Here is a 24,981-nt window from a genome sequence, read left to right as displayed (position 1 = left end):
CTGAAGAGTTTCTATTGAAAGATCAGCTGTTATCCTTATGGGAAACCCCTTGTGTGTTATTTATTGTTTTTCCCTTGCTGCTTTTAATATTGTTCTTTGTGTTTGATCTTTGTTAATTTGATTAATATGTGTCTTGGGGTGTTTCACCTTGGGTTTATCCTGTTTGGGACTCTCTGGGTTTCTTGGACTTGGGTGATTATTTCCCAACAATAATTTTAGGGAAGTTTTCAACTATTATCTCCTCAAGTATTTTCTCATGGTCTTTCTTTTCAGTTCAGTTCAGTCACTAGGTCATGTCTGACTCTTTGCGACCCCATGTATCGCAGCATGCCGGGCCTCCCTGTCCATCACCAACTCCCGGAGTTCACTCAGACTCACGTTCATCGAGTCTGTGATGCCATCCAGCCATCTCATCCTTGATCGTCCCCTTCTCCTCCTGCCCCCAATCCCTCCCAGCATCAGAGTTTTTTCCAATGAGTCAACTCTTCACATGAGGTGGCCAAAGTACTGGAGCTTCAGCTTTAGCATCATTCCTTCCAAAGAAATCCCAGGGCTGATCTCCTTCAGAATGGACTGGATCTCCTTGAAGTCCAAGGGACTCTCAAGAGTCTTCTCCAACACCACAGTTCAAAAGCATCAATTCTTCGGCGCTCAGCCTTCTTTACAGTCCAACTCTCACATCCATACATGACCACAGGAAAAACCATAGCCTTGAATCAGTGGAGAAATAACTCCAAAAAGAATGAAGGGATGGGGCCAAAGCAAAAACAATACCCAGTTGTGGATGTTACTGATGATAGAAGCAGGATCTGATGCTGTAAAGACCAATATTGCATAGGAACCTGGAATGTTAGGTCCATGAATCAAGGCAAATTGGAAGTGGTCAAACAAGAGATGGCAAGGGTGAATGTCAACATTCTAGGAATCAGCAAACTAAAATGGACTGGAATGGGTGAATTTAACTCAGATGACCATTATATCTACTACTGCAGGCAGGAATCCCTCGGAAGAAAGGGAGTAACCATCATGGTCAACAAAAGAGTCCAAAATGCAGTGCTTGGATGCAGTCTCAAAAATGACAAAATGATCTCTGTTCGTCTCCACGGCAAACCATTCAATATCACAGTAATCCAAGTCTATGCCCCAACCAGTAACGCTGAAGAAACTGAAGTTGAACGGTTTTATGAAGGCCTACAAGACCTTTTAGAACTAACAGAACTAACACCCAAAAAAGATGTCCTTTTCATTATAGGGGAGTGGAATGCAAAAGTAGGAAGTCAAGAAACACGTGGAGTAACAGGCAAATTTGGCCTTGGACTGTGGAATGAAGCAGGGCAAAGACTAATAGAGTTTTGCCAAGAAAATGCACTGGTCATAGCAAACACCCTCTTCCAACAACACAAGAGAAGACTCTACACATGGACATCACCAGATGGTCAACACCGAAATCAGACTGATTATATTCTATGCAGCCAAAGATGGAGAAGCTCCATACAGTCAACAAAAACAAGACCAGGAGCTGACTATGGCTCAGATCATGAGTTCCTTATTGCCAAATTCAGACTCAAATTGAAGAATGTAGGGAAAACCACTAGACCATTCAGGTATGACCTCAATCAAATCCCTTATGATTATACAGTGGAAGTGAGAAATAGATTTAAGGGCCTAGATCTGATAGATAGAGTGCCTGATGAACTATGGAATGAGGTTCATGACATTGTACAGGAGACAGGGATGAAGACCATCCCCATGGAAAAGAAATGCAATAAAGCCAAATGGCTGTCTGGGGAGGCCTTACAAATAGCTGTGAAAAGAAGAGAGATGAAAAGCAAAGGAGAAAAGGTAAGATATAAGCATCTGAATGCAGTGTTCCAAAGAATAGCAAGAAGAGATAAGAAAGCCTTCTTCAGCAATCCATGCAAAGACATAGAGGAAAAGAACAGAATGGGAAAGACTAGAGATCTCTTTAAGGAAATTAGAGATACCAAGGGAACGTTTCATGCCAAGATGGGCTTGATAAAGGACAGAAGTGGTCTTTCTTTTAGTCTTCTTCTTTTGGGACTCCTACAATTCAAATATTGGAGCATTTCATATTGTCCTGGAGGTCTCTGAGATGGTCCTCATTTCTTTTAATTCGTTTTTCTTTTTTCCTGTCTGGTTCATTTAGTTCTACCATTCTATCTTCTACTTTACTAATCCTATCTTCTGCCTCTACTTTTTCTACTATTTGTTGCCTCCAGAGTGTTTTTGATCTCATTTATTTCATTATTAGTTATGTATTGACTCTTTTTTTATTTCTTCTAGGTCCTTGTTAAACCTTTCTTGCATCTTCTCAATCCTTGTCTCCAGGCTATTTATCTGTGATTCCATTTTTACTTCAAGATTTTGGATCATTTTTACTATCATTATTTGGAATTCTTTATCAGGTAGATTCCCTATCTCTTCCTCTTTTGTTTGGTTTGGTGGGCATTTATCCTGTTCCTTTACCTGCTGGGTATTCCCTTGTCTCTTCATCTTGTTTATATAGCTGAGTTTGGGGTGGCCTTTCTGTATTCTGGCAGTTTGTGGAGTTTTCTTTATTGTGGAGTTTCCTCACTGTGGATGAGGTTGTATCAGAGGCTTGTCAAGGTTTCTCGGTTAGGGAGGCTTGTGTCGGTGTTCTGGTGGGTGGAGCTGGATTTCTTCTCTCTGGAGTGCAATGAAGTGTCCAGTAGTGAGTTATGAGATGTCAGTGGTTTTGGAGTAACTTTGGGCAGCCTGTATATTGAAGCTCAGGGGTGTGTTCCTGAGCTGGAGAACTCCTGTGTTTGCTGGAGAATTTGCGTGGTATGTCTTCCTCTGGAGCTTGTTGGCCCTTGGATGGTGCTTGGTTTCAGTGTAGGTATGGAGGCGTTTGATGAGCTCCTATCGATTAATGTTCCCTGGAGTCAGGGGTTCTCTGATATTCTCAGGATTTGAACTTAAGCCTCCTGCTTCTGGTTTTCAGTTTTATTTTTACAGTAGTCTCAAGACTTCTCCTTCTATACAGCACCATTGATAAAACATCTAGGTTAAAGATGAAAAGTTTCTCCACATTGATGGACACCCAGAGAGGTTCACAGAGTTACATGGAGAAGAGAAGAGGGAGGAGGGAGTTAGAGGTGACCCGAATGAGATGAGGTGGAATCAAAAGAGGGGAGAGCAAGCTAGCCAGTAATCACTTCCTTATGTGCGCTCCACAGTCTGGACCACTCAGAGATGTTCACATAGTTATACAGATAAGAGAAGAGGGAGGAAGGAGACAAAGGTGGCTAAGAGGATAAAAGGGGGGAATGAAAAGGAGAGAGAGAGATCCAGCCAGTAATCAGTTCCCTAAGTGTTCTCCACCGTCTGGAACACACAAAGATTCATAGAGTTGGGTAGAGAAGAGAAGGGGGAAGGAGGAGACAGAGGCGACCTCGTGGAGAAAAAGGAGAGTCCAAAGGAGGAGAGAGCAATCAAGCCAGTAATCTCGCTCTCAAGTAAAAATGGGTACTGAAGACTGGGTTTTTGAAGGTACAAAATTGATAACAAATACCAAAAAGCAAAGATTAAAACTCGAGTAGAGGTTGGATTTTCAAAAATACAATATTAAAGAAAAGAAGAAGAAGAAGAAGAAAAACAAAGTCACAAGAATTATTAAAAATATATATATGGAGTTTGCTTTAAAAATAGGGTCTTTTTTGAAAAGTAATAGTAGGTTATAAAAATGAAAATTAAAGGAGTAATAGAGGACTTAAAAATTTTAAAAAGTTAAAAAAAAAAAGAAGAAGAAAAAGAAAAAAAGAATGACCGTAAAAATAGTAAAGATATATCTAGGACTTACTCAGGTGTTGTTGTGGGCAGTGTGGGTCAGTTCATTTTCGGATAGTTCATTGGTCCGGCTTATATTTCTCAAGATCTATAGGCCCCTTCCTATGTAGTCAGTACCAATGACAGGGTTTTAATCTATTGCACTTGTCACTTCCCTTCCCAAGCGGTTCCCTCTGTTTTAGCTTCTTCTGTTTGCTGGTCTCTTCAGTGACTGATTTCCGCCCTGACACAAGGGGGGCGGTGGTGGACACTTTTTAGGCTCACTTGTTCAGTTGCACTGTGGGGAGGGAGGGACGCTGCAAACAAATAACACTGGTGTGTGCTCGCAGTGTTTCAGCCCCGCTGGGCCTGCCCCTGCTCGTGGTGCACACGGCTCAGGCTCTAGGTTGCTCTGCCAGGAACTGTCTGAGGCTGGCCCTGGGCTGCATGCACCTCCCAGGTCTAAGCCACTCAGGTTCAGGCACTCAGGTAGTCCTCAGAGGCGCAGACTCGATTGGGCCTGCGTTTTGTGCCCTTCCCAGGTCCAAGTAGCTCAGGTGTCTGGCGAGCGCGGTCGCTGTGGCTTATCACCTCTCCCGTTCCTGCTGCTCAGTTTTCTGGGTGTACAATTGGCACACCTTCTCAGGTGGATGATGACTGTCCAGAACCCCAAGAAGTCTTAGTTAGCAAAGAAGCCTGCTTGCAGTTTGGTAAATAATGTCTCTCTGGGGCTGCGATTGCCCCCTTCCAGCCCTTCTGGCTCTGGCTGCCTGTCACCAGAGGGGGATGGTCTGCAGCTGGCTAATTCTGTTCCATCCTTTGTTCTGTGCGCGGTCCTAGTGGTGTCTTTTGTTAGAGCTTTACACATGGTAGCTATCCCACAGTTTGGTTTGCTAGCCCAAGTTAGTTCGCTCTGGTTACCCTCAGGGCATTCAGGCCTGATCCTTAAAAAGCAATGTAGCTTGCACCTCCCTGCCCAGCCCCTGCTTGCTAGTGGCTGATGCAGGCATCTGCGCTGCTTCTCCGCTGGGGGAGTTACCGTTGGGCTTGTAATCTGTGGGTTTAATTATTTATTTATTTTTCTTCCCTGTTATGTTGCCCTCTGTGCTTCCAAGACTCGCCACAGACTCAGCCACGAGAGTGTTTCCTGGTGTTTGGAAACCTCTCTTTTTAAAACTCCCTTCCCAGGATGGAGCTCCCTCCTTACCTCTTTTGTTTCTTTTTTTGTCTTTTATATTTTTTTCTACCTCTTTTCGAAGACAATAAGCTGCCTTTCTGGGTGCCTGATGTCCTCTGCTGGCATTCAGAAGTTGTTTTGTGGAATTTACTCAGCGTTTAAATGTTCTTTTGATGAATTTGTGGGGGAGAAATTGGTCTCCCTGTCCTATTCCTCTGCCATCTTAGGACCACCCCCTCTAACACTTTTTGAGGAATATGGCCCTTTTAATTCTTCATCATAGAGTACATCATGAGAAATGCTGGGCTAGAGGAAGCACAAGCTGGAATCAAGATTGCTTGGAGAAATATCAATAACCTCAGATATGCAGATGACACCACCCTTATGGTAGAAAGTGAAGAAGAACTAAAGAGCCTCTTGATGACAGTGAAAGAGAGTGAAAAAGTTGGCTTAAATCTCAACATTCAGAAAACGAAGATCATGGCATCTGGTTCCATCACTGCATGGCAAATAGATAGGGAAACAGAGGCTGACTTTATTTTTCTGGGTTCCAAAATCACTGCAGATGGTGATTGCAGCCATGAAATGAAAAGACATTTACTCCTTGGAAGGAAAGTTATGACCAACCTAGACAGCATATTGAAAAACAGAGACATTACTTTGTCAACAAAGTTCCGTCTAGTCAAGGCTATGGATTTTCCAGTCATGTATGGATGTGAGAGTTGGACATAAAGAAAGCTGAGTGCAGAATAATTGATGCTTTTGAACTGTGGTGTTGAGGAAGACTCTTGAGAGTCCCTTGGACTGCAAGGAGATCCAACCAGTCCATCCTAAAGGAGATCAGTCCTGGGTGTTCATTGGAAGGATTGATGTTGAAGCTGAAACTCCAATACTTTGGCCACATTGTGTGAAGAGCTGACTCATTTGAAAAGACCCTGATGCTGGGATAGATTGAGAGAAGGAGGAGAAGGGGACGACAGAGTATGAAATGGTTGGATGGCATCACTGACTTGATGGACATGGGTTTGGGTGGACTCCAGGAGTTGGTGATGGACAGGGAGGCCTGGTGTGCTGCAATTCATGGGGTTGCAAAGAGTCGGACAGGACTGAGCTACTGAACTGAACTGAATTGAACATTGATATTTAATGATAAGACCAGGGTTTGATGCTGTTCTTGTTCGATTCAGGGCCCCTCATAAAATAGCTGAGAGAAGGAAACTTCTTGCCCATCTGTTTCTATTCATTCTCTCACTAAGGATGTAACTTGACAGACATGGCATCAGTTCAACTTGTAGAAGAAGGAAACACTCAGGTCACCTCTCTGGTAGAGTGTGAGAGAAAGACATGGAATCTAACAAAACTCCATACACAATTGGTGCTTGACACAAACCGTCTCAGATCTTTTAAAACCATTTCCAAGCAATTACAAATAGAAAGGATGAGGAAGAGCTGGCATTGATTGGACCCTCAGTTACGGATGAATCATTTATAGGTGAAGATGGGAGGGAATAAGTATTGTGAGGGGACATACAGCCAGCAGATAGTGTCATGTAGGTGGAAGTGTGTACCCAGCTGATGCCACTGGTGTTTTCAATGTACAGTTTGCCAAGATTGGGAAGACAGTAGGCAAGGTGAGAGCAGAACACCTGGGCAGACAGGTTTCATAAGGGGAACAGGATTCTAGAAAGGTCTTTAACCTCTGATATGAACCTCATCTGTAAGAGAAGGTCACTGTTAGTTACACTGAGATACTCAGTGTAGCATCCACCCAGAGCCCAGCACACAGTAGGTGCTCACTAGCAAGTTGCGGAGGCAGCTGACTCTGCCCTGCTGTGGGGTCACTAAGACAGAGGCTCAGTCCAGCCTGAGGCATCCACTGCCCTTCTAGCTTGTCCATGATCGCTCCAGCTCAAGTACTACCAAGGCCTCCTGGGGATGAATTCCTAACCCTTGGACAGGACAGTAGTCCCCCAGATAGCAGGCAGTAATTCTCAGGGACCCTGTCTGCACTGCCCGTTCCCATCTCCATAGAAGTTTGCTGTGCAAAGGCCTAAAGCTTAGCCTCATGTTCCCTAAACCTCACCTTGACCCTGACTCTTAGACAAAGTCTAACCCACATGTGCTCTGACCGCTCCCTCCTCTCTGCCTTTGCTCTCTCACAGCTCCCACATTCCCACCTCTCCCATCTTCTGACCCTAGCCAAGTCCATTCCACATGAGAGGGTGAGGCTTGGCCAGCCCAGGTGGTTGCTGACAGATCTGTGCTGACTGACCCCTTGTCAACTATCACTTCATTATCATCTAGGAGTGTCACCAGGTTAGGCCCCAGCAGGTCCTTTGTACCCTGTGGGTAATGATGTCTGAGAACTTGTTCCAGGTCAACAGAAGCCTGCTTTTAGGAGGAGACTCCAGCTCTGCCCAACCCTGAGGGCCTCTGAGTCTCTCTACTATACCTGACAACACCTGTGCTCCTCAGGAGGTCTGAGTCAGCCTGGGTGTTGGTGGGAGATCTTCTCACAAGGGCAAGTCCCTTTGGGCAGACTGGGGACACAGAGGGATGTCAGGTAGCAGGTGCTGTGTAGTGCTGGACCCTTGCTGTGCAGCTCCTGGCTCTCTGTATTCATGGGGATGCTGACTGCTTAACAAACACTCCAGTATCAGCGCTTAACACATTAAACCATATTTTTGTTCAAATAAACTCCAGCACCTCCCTCCACCCTCCCTAATGCCAGCCCTGCCTTTTGGAGGAACCCCCCCCTCCTCTGGGGAGGTGCTCAGCAGATCTCCAAGTGTTGGTCTCTGGGAACATTGTACTTGAGCTTGTGGGCTTCGAAGAGATTTTCCAGCTCCTTCATGTAGCGCTGGTGAAGCCTGTCCACCTCCTCCTGGGAGGGATGCAGTGTCTTCTGCACCTCGATGGGTTTCCCCACTGCAAGACACAGAGGTGAGTGGTGATACAGAGTAGGAACCACTGAAGGCGCAGGGATCTTGATGTTCCCACTAAAATGGTCATCTGAGCAGGTAAGCACTCCAACTCCCTCCCTTTCAATTCTATTTTGCCTCATAGATTCTAAGATGTTGGGTCAACTTCAAGATTCTGATATATCAACCATACAGCCAGCTGGTATTTGCATGCATTATCTCTTACATTATCCTAACAATCCTATGGGGATATAACCTGGTATTATTCCTGTTTGACTTCTGAGAAAATGAGGCTCAGGGAGGTTAAATAACTCGTTCAAGGTCACATAGCCAGGAAAAATCAGTACCAGGGTGTAAGCCCTGGAGATGTGCGCTTAGCCTCAGGGAAAGTTGAATCTGGGATTCTCAGATGCCATGATTGGAAAAGCTCGTATCTATGGAAGAAGGTGGATCAGAAAGCAGCTGCCATGTCTTCTTTTGGGAATGGTCTGGTGGTAGCAGCACTATAAACATTCATGAATATGCACCACACAATGCAAAGAAAGTCTGATAGAGGGGGTTGCCTGTACTCAACAAAGAAACGGCTGGGTGAGTAGAGATGAACAGCTCTATTAGTACTGCCATTGGAAACTAGTTGGAATTCAAGAAGAAAGCAAATAGTTGAAAAATGGTGCTAAGTCTATGGAATAAAGCCCATGCCCATTATTTACAAGGAAATCCCTCTGGCTCTCCTTTGGAGCCTGCTGATTGCTACTTTACACACAATTCTAACAGACGTGCAAAGGCACGTCTTTTCCAATTATTGTCGTTAGACTCTGTGATCAGAATTATACCCTCCTTCTCCTGCATAATAAAAAGTCAAATACCCTTATCAAACCTCAACTTTGTTACCAAGGGCAGGGTGATCTCTTGGAAGTGATTTAGCTTCTGTGAGCCTATGTTTGCAATCAATAAAATGGGGAGGAGAGGCCCTCCTCACAATTTGTTGGGAAAACTAAGCCGCTGCATGTAAGGAGCCAGCGTAGTGCCTGACACAAGCAGGGGCACAGTGATCAGTAGAGGCTACTGGCCGTTGTGCTCCTGTTACTCTTCTCATTCTAGACTGCCTTTCATAGGCTTACTTGACGGTGTGTCTGTTTCACACACCAGAAAGCGTGCTCCTCAAAGTCAAGGGTGTACTGCTTTATGTCCAGATCTCCTTGATGCACAAGCCCAAGCCTCTTACTCTATAGCCCTTCCCCTCCCAGCCCAGGTCTAGGCTCACCCACAGTGGTGATGGGTCGGCGGTAGGGCATAAGACCAAAGCTGTACTGGAAGATTCCACGGCCATAGAAGGCAGGGATGGAACCTCTAATGCTCTTGTGAAGTTGGTCTTGAAACCACCGCAACCAGGAACCAGGAGAGTTCTCAACCTGCTCATAGATGTCATTCTCCCCAAAGGAGAAGATCGGCACCAGATCTGCCCTAGAGGGAGAGAGGAGAGAGGGCATCTGGATGGACAAGAAGGCATAAGCTGGTCACCTAGCTTCCTGAAGGGACCTAGTGAGCAGGAACTGGAACAGAGGACAGAGCCCTGGGACAAAAGTAAGAGGCCTCGGGTGTCTCCCAGACCTGCCAGGGCTTCTTTTATAACTTCAAGCAGGTCATGGCTCTTTTCAGGGTCAATGACTGGCATTTGGATTGTTACTGAGTCCATGCTCTCTTTGCTTGTCACAAGATAGGCCAGTGAATCTGAGACAAAGTGTTGGGACAAGGAAGGGACTTTATTCGGAGTGGCTGACCAAGAAGATGGCAGGCTAGTGCTTCCAAATCACCATGCTAAAGGGCCAGGTTGCCAAGTTCTTTATGGATCATAGATTGGGATATAGGTGAGAACACAAACTAAACAGACTATTTGATCCTTGCAAATGTCCCAGAATGGCAAGCCTCAGGCATGGGAATGTGTTAGTATATCCTTACAGTCCTTTCAGTTCAGTTGCTCAGTTGTGCTCAGCTCTTTGCGACCCACTGACTGCAACACACCAGGCCTCCCTGTCCATCACCAGCTCCAGGAGTTTACACAAATTCATGTCCATTTAGTCAGTCATGCCATCCAACCATCTCATCCTCGGTCGTCCCCTTCTCCTGCCCTCAATCTTTCCCAGCATCAGGGTCTTTTCAAATGAGTCAGCTCTTCGCATCAGGTGGCCAAAGTATTGGAGTTTCCGCTTCAACATCAGTACTTCCAATGCACACCCAGGACTGGTCTCCTTTAGGATGGACTGGTTGGATCTTTTTGCAGTCCAAGGGACTCTCAAGAGTCTTCTCCAACACCACAGTTCAAAAGCATCAATTCTTCAGCACTCAGCTTTCTTTATAGTTCAACTCTCATATCAATACATGACTACTGGGAAAATAATAGCCTTGACTAGACATATCTTTGTTGGCAAAGTAATGTCTCTGCTTTTGAATATGCTATCTAGGTTGGTTATAAATTTCCTTCCAAGGAGTAAGTGTCTTTTAATTTCATGGCTGCAATCACCAACTGCAGTGATTTTAGAGCCCAAAAAAATAAAGTCTGACACTGTTTCCCCATCTATTTCCCATGAAGTGATGGGACAGGATGCCATGATCTTAATTTTCTGAATGTTGAGCTTTAAGCCAACTTTTTCACTCTCCTCTTTCACTTGCATTAAGAGGCTTTTTAGTTCCTCTTTACTTTCTGCCATAAGGGTGGTGTCATGTGCATATCTGAGGTTATTGATATTTCTCCTGGCAATCTTGATTCCAGGTTGTGCTTCTTCCAGCCCAGCACTTCTCATGATGTACTCTGCATATAAGTTAGATAGGCAGGGTGGCAATATACAGCCTTGATGTCCTCCTTTTCCTATTTGGAAGCAGTCTGTTATTCCATGTCCAGTTCTAATTGTTGCTTCTGACCATACAGATTTCTCAAGAAGCAAGTCAGGTGGCCTGGTATTCTCATCTCTTTAAATATTTTCCACAGTTTATTGTGATCCACACAGTCAAAGGCTTTGGCATAGTCAATAAAGCAGAAATAGATGTTTTCCTGGAACTCTCTTGCTTTTTCAATGACCCAGCAGATGCAGGCAATTTGATCTGTGTTTTCTCTGCCTTTTCTAAACCCAGCTTGAACATCTGGAAGTTCACAGTTCACATACTGCTGAAGCCTGGCTTGGAGAATTCTGAGCATTACTTAACTAGCGTGAGAGATTAGTGCAATTGTGCGGTAGTCTGAGCATTCTTTGGCATTGCTTTTCTTTGGGATTGGGATGAAAACTGACCTTTTCCAGTCTTATGGCCACTGCTGAGTTTTCCACATTTGCTGGCATATTGAGTGCAGCACTTTCACAGCATCATCTTTTAGGATTTGAAACAGCTCAACTGGAATTCCATCACCTCTACTACCTTTGTTCGTAAGTGATGCTTTCTAAGGCCCACTTCACTTCACATTCCAGGATGTCTGGCTCTAGGTGAGTGATCACACCATCGTGATTATCTGGGTGGTGAAGATCTTTTTTGTACTGTTCTCTACAGGTGGGCAACTCAGGTTATTTTCCTTTGGCAGCCCATTGTGTGTTCCTACAGTAAGAAAAGCTGCAAGATGAGGGTTAAACTCACAGAAGCAGGTCCAGCACCAATTCAAAATTAAACCTTTCCGGTTACAGGATCATGAGAGACAAACCAGAATACTGCTGAGAATCCTCCAAGATAAAAAAAAAAGTCTGCAGACTTTCTGGGAAAATCTCTTCCAGCTAGGTTTGTATTCTTCACTGATATTTAAAGATAGGAGAATAGCTCTTTACTATGCCCCAAACTCCATTCACCCAGATTCTCTAGGTCTCAGATGTAATGCAAGCTTTTAGCAATGGGACATTTAAGACGTAATCCCTTTAGTTACAAAATCTTCCTTCTAGAGTCTTCTCTGGGTATGTGGGCCTGAGACAGTGCATCTATCACCAACATAAAATCTTCATTGTTAATGAATGGAGACGCTGCCTGCCAAAATAGGATCTGCATTTGCCTCTGCAGTCTTCCTTCTAAACTACGATACTTGCCAATCTCCAGTTGAACCCCGAGCCCTCTCCCCAATACCCGTGCATCAGGGCGAGCCTGATGAAGCCCTTGCGGTTCCGCAGCACCAGCTTGTAGGCTCCCGGCCTGGCAGTCAGTGACTCCTGGACGCCCCCAACAACGATGGATAGCAGGTTGCCGCCTCCTTTCCTGCTCAGAATGTGATCAGCACTTTCCTTGTCTGATGAGACCAGCCCTGGGGAGAGAGGAAAACGGTCACGTACAGTGTGAAGGGGCAAGCACGGTTCAGGAGTATGTGACTTGGGCTCTCCCCTACTCCCCAGGGGGAGTCCCCTGATGACAGGCACTGAGCAGTACCCCTTTACCCAATACTCCCACCAAGGTCATCACTGAGCACAGAGCTGTGGGAAATGCTTTTGGGTCTCATCTCCTTGTCTACTACACATTCACTTGGAAGAAGTATAGAACAATTGGGCATCCTCATTAAAAATCCCTCCTCTGTCTTCAACCCCCATAGTCCTGGGATAGAAAGAGAGGAAAAATTCACCTGAAAACATGATGTAATCCCTGTAGATAGGGACCCAGAAACACCAGTGCATCATCATCAGATATGAGCGGATGCCTGGGAAAACAGAGGAGAAGCCCGTGCCCTCTGTGCACAGGTTGATAAAAGCTCCGGTGGCGAGGACACCATGAGGGTGGAAGCCAGCAAGGTAGTTCCTGGAGGGGTCCAGCTCGGCAGTCTTGACCAGCTGCAGGGACAGCAATCTGGTGAATCGGGGCTGCACCCACTCCCCCCCAAACCCCACTCCAATCTCCCTGCGAAGTTTCTGTGCTGACCTCTTCTATGTGTCCGCTGTGCCCAAGTGCTATCACACCCCATGTGAGTGTCCTGTGATGAGAGATGTCCTGTCTGAGGATCCTTGTCCCTGGTGCAAGCATGAAGCAGAGAAGATGCTCAGGAAGACTATGGAATGAAAGGGAAAGAACAGACTCACAAATGGATGAGGCCAATACCCTCTGCCTGGGAGAAAGACCCCTGTCCAAGGTTGGTAGGAATCCTGGAAAGAGGACTGGAGACAGGCCATTGTCCCATGTGAAGGGAGACCTTGTTCCAGGCAGAGCCCTACCAGATGAAGGAGCCAGCACAAGAGGGAGTGACCCTCTCACCAAGTTTTGTGGAATCTGGAGTCATGTCTCAGGTAAAAAGCTGGACCCCTGAGACCCTGTGATTCAATGTAACAGATCCCAGGATGCTGAAGGTAGAAGTTGGGAGGAGGGCCATGAAGTCTCTAGTGATGCCCGCAGGTGTGGGTGGAGAGGGGTCAGGGAGGTGTCCTGTCAAGTCTGCAGCACTTCCTGACACCAGGTCACAGCCTGCCCACAGCACTGCACCCCTGCTCAGACCTTGGCCTGTGTAGACACTGCTGTTCCTGGATAATGATATATTACACAGAAACACTGCTCCTGAAATTATCTTAAGGATGAGAGGGAATCAATTGTCCTCCGGGAACACTGCCTGATTCACCACCAGTACCTCTTTAGGAAGCCCGTAAGATGCATTTAGAAAGCTCCAGTGCTCAGAAGTAGTCTCCTAAATTCTCTAGAAACTCTCCCATTAGGCTCTAGCTCATAGAGTCACAGCACAAAGGACTGTGAGTGGAGTACCCCAGCAGAATTGTTAGCACAGAGAATGTTGCTTGCCTGCCTTCAAGTCAGCAACAACTGTAGCTGCAACTGACAATGGGCCTTGAAAGGAATTCAGGATGAAAGAAAATAGGATACTGGTCAGAGAGTGAAGATGCACATGCAGGAAATATTGCAGTGAGCCCAGATTTTGTTCTCCCCATATGTAGAAAAACATGAAAATCATTAACTGGAGATGTCTGCGTTTTGACTGGCAGTAATCTTTTGATGTTTAGCTACATGGCTGGTTTGGCTTTGTTTTTTTCAACAAAGCCCCATAAGTACTGACTTCTGTCCCGTTTAGAACAGCTCCTCAGAGATTTCTGAGAGGCTGTCTCTGAATACAATCCTCAGTAAGGCATCGGAACAAAACACCTGACAACTCTAAGGTTGTACACGTGTTTCCAGTAGACAGCAGAGCCTCCCGGAACCCCCCTATCCATGGCCACCGAAGATCCCTGCAGGGCCTGCTCTGTTGAGGTGTGTGGATGACTTGGAAGTTGTCCTGGGAGGTGACAAGAGTCAGACTCTGTGAGCCACAGCGCCTCCTGCAGGCCTCAGTCCAGGACTGAGGGACAGTCCAGGACAGGGAGGTGAAAGTGCATGTCATCTCTCCCTCTGCTGGCCACTCGGTGGTACTGCCCGCCGTCTGCAGCTGTTCTCGCCACAGGACTGCAGGGGCCTACAATCCTGAACCCTGTGCTCATGAAATTTCTGCAAAGATGTTTCCCACAATGTCAGTAGTGTCTTATGCGAGAAATACTCTGGAGGAGATACCTGGTTACAGGAGGGACAGAGCAGACACAGATAAGACCGGCACAGAGACGCTCAGCAGAGTTTTCTGCCAGATGTGCAAAAGACAGCAGTTCCAGGTGATAGGAGAGCCAGATGCTGTCCTCAGAAGCCCCAGATCACCTGATGTCTCATGGAATCCACACAACCCAATGATGTATGTGGCAGCATTTCCACTTTACACATGAAGAAACTGAAGCTCAGAGAGCATGTGTAACTCACCTAAGGTCATACAACTGGCATGTTGCAGACCCGGATTACAACCTATAATGTCTACTCCCAGAGGTGACACAGTATCCATTCTTCTCTCCTGTGTCCAGAGAAGGCCACCTGTCCCTGCCTGGCACCTCTCTGTGTCCACATTGCCTTCCTCCTCCTGTCCCCACTAGATAATTAACCATAACAACTGCCTACATCCAAGGGTTTAGCCTGTCTGGGATTCACGAATGGAGCAAACGTCAGTTCACTAAAGATCAGGGGCCTTCATCCCTACAAACTGATCCTTGGGCCCAGGCTCCAGGGTACAAAATGGACCTGAGATACCATGAGCCAGAGATCAGGGATTAAGAGATAGGCAGAAGAGGAGGAAGTGGACTGTTTAGTGGCTCCCTGGGGAAACTGAGATTCAGAATGAGCACAGCTCTGTCCAAGGACACGTAACATATCAAACACGCAGGGGCAGGATACACCCTGAGGGCTCTCTGCTCTGTTCCTATTCTCTGAGCCAATGCACACACTTTAAAAGCAAAGAACCTGCTCTGTATCCTTGCTCACACCTTCTTCCCTATCAGGGTATCAGTATCATCATCTGATAAAGTGTCAGCCAGATGCTCTGAAAGCTTGTTTCCATTACAGATTCCTTCACACCAAACTTAGACTGTGGAGGGATTCACACCTGTCGGATACATAAGTGTGCGGCACTACATGGCCTACTGGGTTCCTCAAATCCTGTTCATTCATCAGTTGTCATAGTGGCCTCACCTCACGGAAGTTAGTCAGACAAAAGCTGATTCTTCCCCTAGCCACATAGTGGTAGAAGCCTGTCTCCTGCTCCCGGCCCAGTATTCTGCTCCCTGCACACAGGGTCACACTTCCACATGGACACATGGGGACTATGGTCCTGACCACTCCCTAGTCAGCCCCTTACTCACCGAGATGGGGAAATAGTCCTTCATGTACTTCCATATGGTCCAGTGCTTTATGAAAGCAATCTGCCTGCCCGCCTGCCGTGGCGTGTCTCGATCCAGGTACCACCAGATCGCATACAGGATACTGATCATCCAGAATCTTGTGAACAGGAGGCCAATGAAGACTATGCAGAAGATCAAGTCTGGGAAGGGAAGCAGGAACCATTAGTGGTCAGAGGTATGAAGGATCGAGCTCTCCGCATATACCCCGCTCTAGCAGCACTGTCCATTCCAGCCCTCCTCCTAGGAGGAAGAGACCAGCTTCCCAAGGTTTTGAGGAGGACAGAATGCTGTAAACATTGAGAGCCTGGATTTGAAACCAGTTGGCCTAATTTCAAACTCTCATTGTCCCATTGCACCAGATCGCTTACTCATTTGAGTCTTCCCCCTCCACCTCCCTCTCTGTCTGTACACCAGATGCTCAAAAGAGGCCTAATGGAGATGTGACTGGATGAACTCTTTCTGGTATCCATTCTTTAGAACCCCAGAGAAAAGGTATTCTTTCTCCCCAGCCCACTTCCTGTCTACCCTCAGCCCATCTTTCCATAGATAAATCCCACCACATTCCCCCTTTAGTTAAAGACCCCTCATGACTTCTTATAACTTTGACGCTCAGCTCAAGCAGCTCAGCCTGAACTCAAGCTCCTCACTGGTGGCCCATACCCTCTCTTGTTCCAGTCTCACTCATTACATGCACCTCATGTTCCAGCTACGCTAAGTTGCTCAGTTGATAAAAATCCCTGAGCTCTAGCTTTTGCTGAGCTCTTTCCTTTGCTGCCAGGCCCTGTCCTGCTGAAGGAAGGAGGGAAGAAGAGGGCAACTCAGGCCTGGTCTGTTCATCAGGACTGCAGCAGGGCCAGAAACAGCCCCAGTGAGCAATTCCTCCCAGACTTATGATTCTGAGTCCCTTCACAGGATAATCCTGGTTTTGACTCAGGGTCAGGTGATCTTTGGGACTGTCTTTAATCTGATGCTAATTGAGCCTCGATGTTAGAGAATATTATGTCCTCTCCATTCCACTCCTTCCACTGAACACCCTTTGCTCATACTCATAAAGAAGTTCATCCCCCAACTGTAGTCCATTTGAAAGTAGGGCAAACCAGGACTATCATTCATGTCCAACTTCATGCAGCAGGGGACTTCTGACCCAGTCTGAATAGTGCTTGTGTGGGCGCTAAGTTGCTCCAGTTATGTCTGACTCTGCAACACTGTGGACTGTAGCCCTTCAGGCTCCACCATCCATGGGATTCTTCAGGTAAGAATACTGGAGTTAGTTGCTATGCTCTCCTCTAGAGGATCTTCCAGACCCTGAGATCAAACCAGCATCTCCTGTGGCTCCTGCATTGCAGGCAGTTTCTTTACTGCTGAGGCACTGGGGAAGCCCAGTCTGAGTAGTAGCAAAATGCATAAATCAAAGTAGTTTGGGGCTCACAGAGGCTCGTTTTCTTCAGAGCACCTGCAACCTGTCAGGCGCTGGTGGTTAAGCCCTGAACAACGGACAGGAATCCCTGCCCTCCTGGTGCTGGCTTCAGGGTTGTCTTTGGAGCACTCTGTTTTGTCCTTTCAATTATAATGATGGTAAAATATGTTTACCATATACTAGTCATCAAAATGACTCTTTGGTATTTTATTATTGGTTTTCAGTTTTCATTATAGTTCATTTACATGTTGTATTAGTTTCAGTTGTATAGAAAAATAAACCTGTTAACTCATACACATATTGACTCTGTTTTTGTGTGTGTGTGTGTGTGGTTTTTTTAAATTTATTCCTTTCCTGTACAGATCATTACAGAGCACTGAGGAGAGATCCCTATGCTTGCAGCAGATTCTATTGTTATCTATTATATATACAGTAGTGTTGTGAATCCAAATCTCCCAATTTATCCTTCCCCCCAACCCCTGGTAACCACAGGTTTCTTTCTACTTCTGTTTTGTAAATAACTACTCTGTACCTCTTTTTGATTCTGCATATAAGTGATATCATGTGAGATTTGTCTTTTTTTGGCTATCTTCGCTCCGTTTGACAGTCTCTAGGTCCATACATGTTACTGAGAATGACGTTCATATGTTCCTTTTTATGACTGAGTAATATTCCATTGCTTGTATTATGGCATCTTCTTTATGCATTACTCAAATGGATACTTAGGTGGCTTCCACATCCCAGCTATTGTAAATGTGCTGTTATGAACACTGGGGAGATTGCATCTTTTCAAATAATGGGCTAATGACAGAGGCCTTATGGAGAACAGTATAGAGATTTCTTATGAAACTATTAGAATACAATAGGACCCAGTAACCCCTCTCTTGGACATATACTTGAAATGATTTTTGAGAGTCAATTTGGTGTAATTAAATTAATTCACATTGTTGTGTAACTATATCAACCTTCATCTCAGAACTCTTTTCATCTTCCTAAACTGAACCTATGTACCCAAGAAATTAGAACTTCCATCAAGGTCTAGAGAATAAAACTAACTTGTTAATAGTGGTTCGTTGTAGGGTAGGATTTGGGGGAAATCCTTAACTTTTAGAACGCACATTTTGTTTCTATGTGTTAAAATAGCATGTATTTGCTTTTTAGTGAGAAAAAAGAATTTTAAAATGTGGGCACTTCTACTTGATCAGAAGGAACTCCCCCATCTAAACATCTCCCTCACTCTGGCCTCTCCTTTAAGTACTGTCAGCAGGCAAAATCCTAACTTGGGTGCATTTTCAGCCCCTGAAGAAAGAAAACACCTTCTTTCCCCTCATAACGACAAGAAGGAAAGATGTAAAATCCCACTTTACTGAGACCCAGAGAGGGTGTTCAGGTTGGCTAACCTCATACAGAAAACTAGCAGGATGAGTGGTAGTTTCAATTCTATTATGTCCATATCATGCTCCCAACATTCATTCATTCAACAAGCATTTGTCAACATTAACTCTTCTAAGAGATGGAGACGCGGATGAGAGCAAGACCAACTATCTGAAAGGAGCTTACCTTCCTGCGTGAGTGTGTGAATTCTAGAGAAGAGGAAAGAAACAGAATAACAAGTAACCCACTGGAAAGTACTTGTTGCTGGGGCCTGAGTCCTGAGTAACATGTCCCGGTTGACATTTCTGGCCACATCGTTGGCCCTCCCCAAAGAGCTGCACTAGGCCAGCATGAACCATCTGCTCATATGCGCATATGTGCAACATTTACTGGCCTCCTGGGAAAACTTACTTTACTGAAGGCCTGTACATTCTGCCTTGTAGATTCATCTCCTAATATCTTTGGAAAACAGCCCCTTTTCTCTACCCACTGCCAGCCTCCCTAGACCAGGGTAAGTAATCTTTTAAAGAGCCAAATTGTAAGCATTTCAGACAGTGGGGCTCAAGAGGCAACATGGGGGATTTTGCATAGGCACATAATCATTTAAAGTACAAGCATTTAAAATGTAAAAGCCATACTTCACTCATGGGCTGGCACTGTACAAACACAAAGACAATCACGGGGCTAGTTTTCAATCATGGGTCTATGAGGTGACATCTGATATAGATTGTGACCTTGTAATTGAGCAGGACCTATGCAAAACACAACCCACTCCAGTATTCTTGCCTGGAAAATCCCATGGTTGGAGGAGCCTGATAGGTTACAGCCAATGGGGTCACACAGAGTCAGACACGACTAAACAACTTCACATGCAGCCTTCCTGGGAAAGATCCCTCATGTCCTCTACCTGCCTCTTATTTGTAGAAAATCCTGAGCTTCCTAAGTCTTCACCAAAATTCAAAAATAAAATTATAAAGAGAAATCATAAACATGAAAGAAAACAGTCCCAAACAAGAAAATAAATAACAGCTCAAAAATTCCACAAATTCAAAGATTTTTGGTTTGTTCCCAAAAGCCATAGTTAATATTGAGACTCATCACTGAGCAGTTTTGCAGATACTGAACTCCCAGCAGGTGGAAGAAATTGCTAACCAGCCCATAGATTCAGACCAGGGGAAACCTGAAGGCTAATGATGGTGACTCCAAGTTACCTCACCACCAAGCAATCAGACAATTCTCTAGGAGTTGATCATGCACCCAGCATCACTTCTCTAGAAACCATTCCCTGATAATCAAAGAGGTTTCAGGCATTTTCAGCCTTAAGTCTCTGGACTCCTTGCTGGTCCCCTGTAATAAAGCCTACACAATTTTCATCACAACCCAGTGTCAGTATAGGAGATTTACTGTGTTCCCACAAGCAGACCCAAATCTGACTTGCTAACAACTCCTCCCTGTTATCTGTCTCCCCCAACACCCCAACCAAGAAGATCCCTAAATTACAGCTTGTCTCCCACAGATTGGACCTTGTCACTCCTGTACCTAAAGTCCTCTGGGGGATCCCCTTTGCCCTCGAGATAAGAGTCAAGGTACAAGCTACTGTTCCTGGCATCAGAGGGTCTGGATGCCTTTTCTCAGCCCCCTCCTTCTAGCTCCAGGCCCAAGGTTACTTGACTCTCTGTCCTTCTCTGGACACTCCCAGGTCCCAGGCTAAGCTGAGGTGGACACAGACAGTCAGACACACACTCCTGTTGGTAAAGCTCGCTCAAGGCCCTGTGAGCAAGATGTCCCTCATCCCAGGTGATCCCCAGGCAATGAGCTCAGCATCCACCTTAGGACCTGTATCTTTCCCCATCAATGCACCATGTGCACCTGAAACGGCAGGTGTCCATGGCCTCCCAAATCCATCTCAGCTTTCCTTACGCAGGGCCAAGTAAGAGAAGATCAACTGCAGAACCGCGAAGGTCTGCAGCCTGCGTTCCAGTGGCACAAACAAAGGTGCAAACTCCACCATGCTGATTCCTCTGCTTCCTCTGGAGGCTTCTCTGAGCTCTGCTGTGGTCTGAGACACCTGCTGGGTTTTGTTGCTGCCAGAGGTTGCTAAGCATTTGTGGGGGTGGAGGGAGTTGTCCAGCCAGCCATAGAGTCCCATTGCACCTACCCTGGCAGGGAACAGTATCCTAAGTAAAATATTCAAAACCACCTGGCCTGGACTAAACTTACTACAGAGAAAGAGAAGTGCAGTGGACTCTTCAGGCAATACATTTTCTGCCAGATCACCTTTGCTCAAATCTTGCCCATTACTGGGCAATTGAAGCAGCAAGTATAGGGCAATCCTGCACTCTTTACACTTACACAACTATTTGGCTGCAGTAATTGTCTCCTTTCACCTGTCAGATCCATGGTTCCCCTTTACAAATAAGAGCTATGAGATACCATATAAATATCTCCAGGCCCCACTATCTCCTCTCTGGCTGCCTTTTCCTCAGCTTGCCTGGACAGCAAAACTCATGGAAGAGCTGTCTGATTTCCATGCCCTCTCCTCCATTCTGTCCTCCCTCTTCCAGACTTCAGATGCCACTGTTCCATGGAACTGCCCTTGACAAGTTCACCACTGGCCTCCACGCTGCTGAATCCAGTGATCAATTCTCAGCTCTCATTTTGACCTCTCAGCAGCCTCAGACACAACTGTTTCTTCCCTCCACTTTGAAACCACTTGGTCTGTGGACACCACAGAGGACACAGAAGGCAAGGTGAAAGCAGGACACTTGGGCAGACAGGTTTCATAATGGGAACAGGATTCTAGAAAGGTCTTTAACCTCTGTTGTGAAACGCATCTGTATGAGGAGGTCACTGTTACACTGAGATCCTGCTCAGCATCCACCCAGAGCCAGCACAGAGTAGGTGCTCACTAGCAAGCTGCTCAGGCAGCTGACTCTGCCCTGCTGTGGGGTCACTAAGACAGAGGCTCAGTCCAGCCTGAGGCATCCACTGCCCTTCTATCTGGTCCATGACTTGCTTCAGCTGAAGCACCTGCGAGGCTTCCTCCCTCCCTACCTGGGGATGAATTCCTATCCCTTGGACTGGACAGTAGCTCCCCAGACAGAAGACAGTAATTCTCAGGGACCCTGTCTGCACTGCCCAATCCCATCTCCATAGACATTTGCTGCACAAAGGCCTAAACCTTAGCCTCCTATTTCTTAAACCTCACTTTGACCCTGACTCTCACCACGAAATCTCACCCACGTGTGCTCTGACCGCTCCCTCCTCTCTACCTTTGTTCTCTCACAGCTCCCACATTCCCACCTCTCCCATCTTCTGACCCTAGCCAAGTCCATTCCACATGAGAGGGTGAGGCTTGGCCAGCCCAGGTGGTTGCTGACAGATCTGTGCTGACTGACCCCTTGTCAACTATCACTTCATTACCATCCAAGAGTGTCACTAGGTTAGACCCCAGCAGGTCCTTTGTTCCCTGTGGGTAATGATGTCTGAGAACTTGTTCCAAGTCAACAGCTGCCTGATTTCAGGAGGAGACTCCAGCTCTGCCCAACCCGGAGGATCTCTGAGCCTCTCTTCCATACCTGAGAGCTCCTGTGCTCCTTGGACTGTCCGAGTCAGCCTGTGTGTTGGTGGGAAGTCTTCCTATGAGGGAAAGTCCCTTAGGGCAGATTGGGGACACAGAGGGATGTCAGGTAGCAGGTGCTGTGTAGTTTTGGACGCAGTAGGAGGATGTGACACCTTGAGGGGATGTCACTGGTGTTGCTGTGTAACTCCTGGCTCTCTGTATCCATGGGGATGCCTACTCTTAACAAACAACCTAGTATCAATGTTTAACACATTAAAGCACATTTTCATTCATATAAAGTCCAGTGCGGATATAACTATTCGGGTTCCACACTGGGGAGCACTCCTCCAAGTTCAGGTTCTCTGCTCCCTCCTCGTGCGGCTCAAGGTTGTGGTGAATGAGGGCCTCTCCTTCCCTCGGCCCTGCCAGTCTCTCCCCATCCCCCAACCCCCATCCTGGTGCCCTAAGTCTGATCGTCACCTTGTACTGTGTCCCATCCAGGCCTGGGATCAGAATTCCCAGGGTCTTACAAATCCCATGATTCTTACCTCTGACCTTTGCCCTGCGTGGGGCTCTGCTGTGTGGACGTCTAAGCCGTATCCTCCGGGCAGACTGCCTCCAGCAGCACCCACAGCGTTGGAGTCGCCTAGTCTAGTCTCTGAAGGCTCATGGGCTATCACTGTGGTAATGCCACCAAGATGCCTCCAGTGACATCACCTCCAGGTGTCACATTCTCCTACTGAGTGTGAATTGGACTTGGGGATTTGAATCCAACTGAGCAAATAAGGTAGAATTGTTGCCAAGTGACTCAGAAGTTAGGTAGTAGAAGGTGTGTGGTGCTGTCTAGCTCTCTTTCTCTCACCCTCTGTCTCTCCTTCCTGACAGGCTTGCTCTGGAGGTCTGGTGAGTGGCAACTACCAGGTAATTGACAAGCCCACAAGCAAGGCTCTGAAGCCTTCTGCCAGCAGCTTTGTGAGTGAGCTTGAGAGTGGGTCCTCCAGCCCAAATCAAGGCTCTTGTCCCCTCACACTAGAACAGGTTGGCTGCCTCCTCATGAATGAACTGAGTAGGAAGCCTCAGTTGCTCCCAGTGCCCAGGGCACATAATTATCCATTCCTCTATTAGTATTCATGGCCTTTCACCCCAAGCAAGCCCACAACAGGAGTAACTGACTGTGATCAGGAGAGTGCGTTGGGAGGGCAGCAGATTGGGATTGAGGGTGGTGTGGAGCTGATGTGACAAAGAGGTGACATTCTTTGACCAGTTGGAGGAGATGAGGTATCTAAGGAAAGAGGTCAGCAGGTCCCAGAACACAGTAGGTAAGAGAGCAGGAACTCATAGAACCACCCAGCCACCCACAACAGTGAAGGCATAGTAATTCCTTGTTGCATTCAGACACTGAGGTCTGCAGTGGTTTATTACTCAAGAATGGAAAATTGCAGTGGGCACGAATTTATCTCCTTGGAAAATCTTGCCTTGTCTTCAAGGTCATGCCCACCTGCCACTTCTTCAGTCTTCTCTGTTGGAAACCATCACTCCTCCTCAAACCTATTGCTCTTGATTCCCACTTCTCTTGGGAACATACAGCACCCACGTGGTCAGGTCAGAACAGGCCATCATCAGATGCTGGGTACATGTATGACCTGACTTCTAATTACACCTGCTCCCCAACATCCCTTGTGGCTCAGATGGTAAAGAGTCCACCTTCAGTGAGGAGACCCGAGTTCAGTGCCTAGGTTGGTAAGATCCCTTTTGGAAGGAACAGCTACTCACTCAAGTATTCTGGCCTGGAGAAGTCCATGGATAGAGGAATCTGACAGGCTGCAGTCCATGGGGTCTCAAGGAGTTGGACAAGACTTAGTGACTTTCACTTTCCCACCATTCCTCACAGGATGTAGAATGGTTAATTATTTTATTAAATCTATTCCACTCCTAAGATTCAGGGTGCACAATGTAATGCTTGTTTCTCTGATAACAAAAGTGAGATCTGGAGGGGATGTGACTTGCGCATGGTCACTGATAAGGATTAGGTCAGGCTTGGATGCATATTTACATTCTTGAGATGGCCCACATACATAGTTATTGGTGTTATTAGCTTCTGTTGGAAGAAAAGCTATTTTCCCACATAGGTGTTAGGGCTCACAGTACTGGCCCTATGCTCCCATCTTGTCCCCTCTCTCATTATCTGTGTCAATGACCAGTGGCCCAGAGTATCTTTCATCAGAGGCATGTCTTCATCATCCCTGCTTGGAGACACTGACCATTCACTCCTCATGTTCCTTCTCTCCCTGGTCTGCCCTGTGTCTGCACATAGCCTCCCCCTTGTCTCCCATAGAACAGGGCAGAGATGGTAAGTTGGAGCTAACTGGTCAGGGAGGATGAGGCCATTCTGTGGATCATTGGATCCACTATGTGGGAAGGGGAATCATGGCAGCAAGGCTGCAGAGCCAGGCTGAGATTAAATGAGAGACTTTAATCAGTGTTCCCAGTTGGGGAGTAGGGTAGAAGAAAAGAAGAAGGCTAGAACAGAATACTTTCACTGATAAACTAACATTATGGAGCTCCCTTCTGTGTCAAGCTCGAGGCTGAAATTACAAAGCATGTAGGGACTACCTCATGGAGCTCTCAACTCATGCGACATCAGAGCTGAAGTCAGAGGTCACCTTAGTCACTCAGGAAACAGAGACTCAGAAGAATGGTGAAGAGGTCTGCCCATGGTCATTTAGCCAGTGACAGAGCTGAAGTCTCCTTCCCCACCTCGTGGGCCCCTCTGGCTGCCAGCCCAGGGCTCAGACAATCAGAAACTCAAAGGTGCCTGGATGAAACAAGACATTGTAGCCTGGCCTTCCTCTTCAGCTCTGGGAGGGAGGAGCTGGGACAGAAAGGATGCAGGATGCAGGACCTTCTAGGAGAAAGCCCTGCACTTGCTGTCTGTCTATGCTATCACTCAAGGCAGAGGAAGAGAAACTTGCTCACTGGAGCTGCTCTTTGTCCTGCTCAGTGAGTGACAGGATCAC

At 46.5% G+C, this 24,981-nt stretch overlaps 1 protein-coding gene across 1 annotated transcript; it reads right to left on the bottom strand.

Moving 5' to 3' along the window:
- Window positions 1-6,363: 6,363 nt before the first annotated feature.
- On the bottom strand, window positions 6,364-20,440 carry LOC138420379 (2-acylglycerol O-acyltransferase 2-like). Its single transcript, XM_069553569.1, has 6 exons — window positions 20,272-20,440; window positions 15,573-15,751; window positions 12,491-12,695; window positions 12,004-12,178; window positions 9,173-9,372; window positions 6,364-7,915 (listed from the first exon to the last, which is right to left on the bottom strand). Exons 2-6 carry the CDS (start codon window positions 15,699-15,701, stop codon window positions 7,761-7,763), a joined length of 864 nt encoding a protein of 287 aa, XP_069409670.1. The 5' UTR covers window positions 15,702-15,751; window positions 20,272-20,440; the 3' UTR covers window positions 6,364-7,760.
- Between the last annotated feature and the right edge of the window lie 4,541 nt (window positions 20,441-24,981).

Source organism: Ovis canadensis, chromosome 15, assembly GCF_042477335.2.
Source record: "Ovis canadensis isolate MfBH-ARS-UI-01 breed Bighorn chromosome 15, ARS-UI_OviCan_v2, whole genome shotgun sequence".
In the NCBI taxonomy this organism is placed as follows: Eukaryota; Metazoa; Chordata; class Mammalia; order Artiodactyla; family Bovidae; genus Ovis; species Ovis canadensis.
The sequence above is the reverse complement of the archived record's forward strand: the minus strand, read 5'-3'. Positions and strand labels throughout refer to the sequence as shown.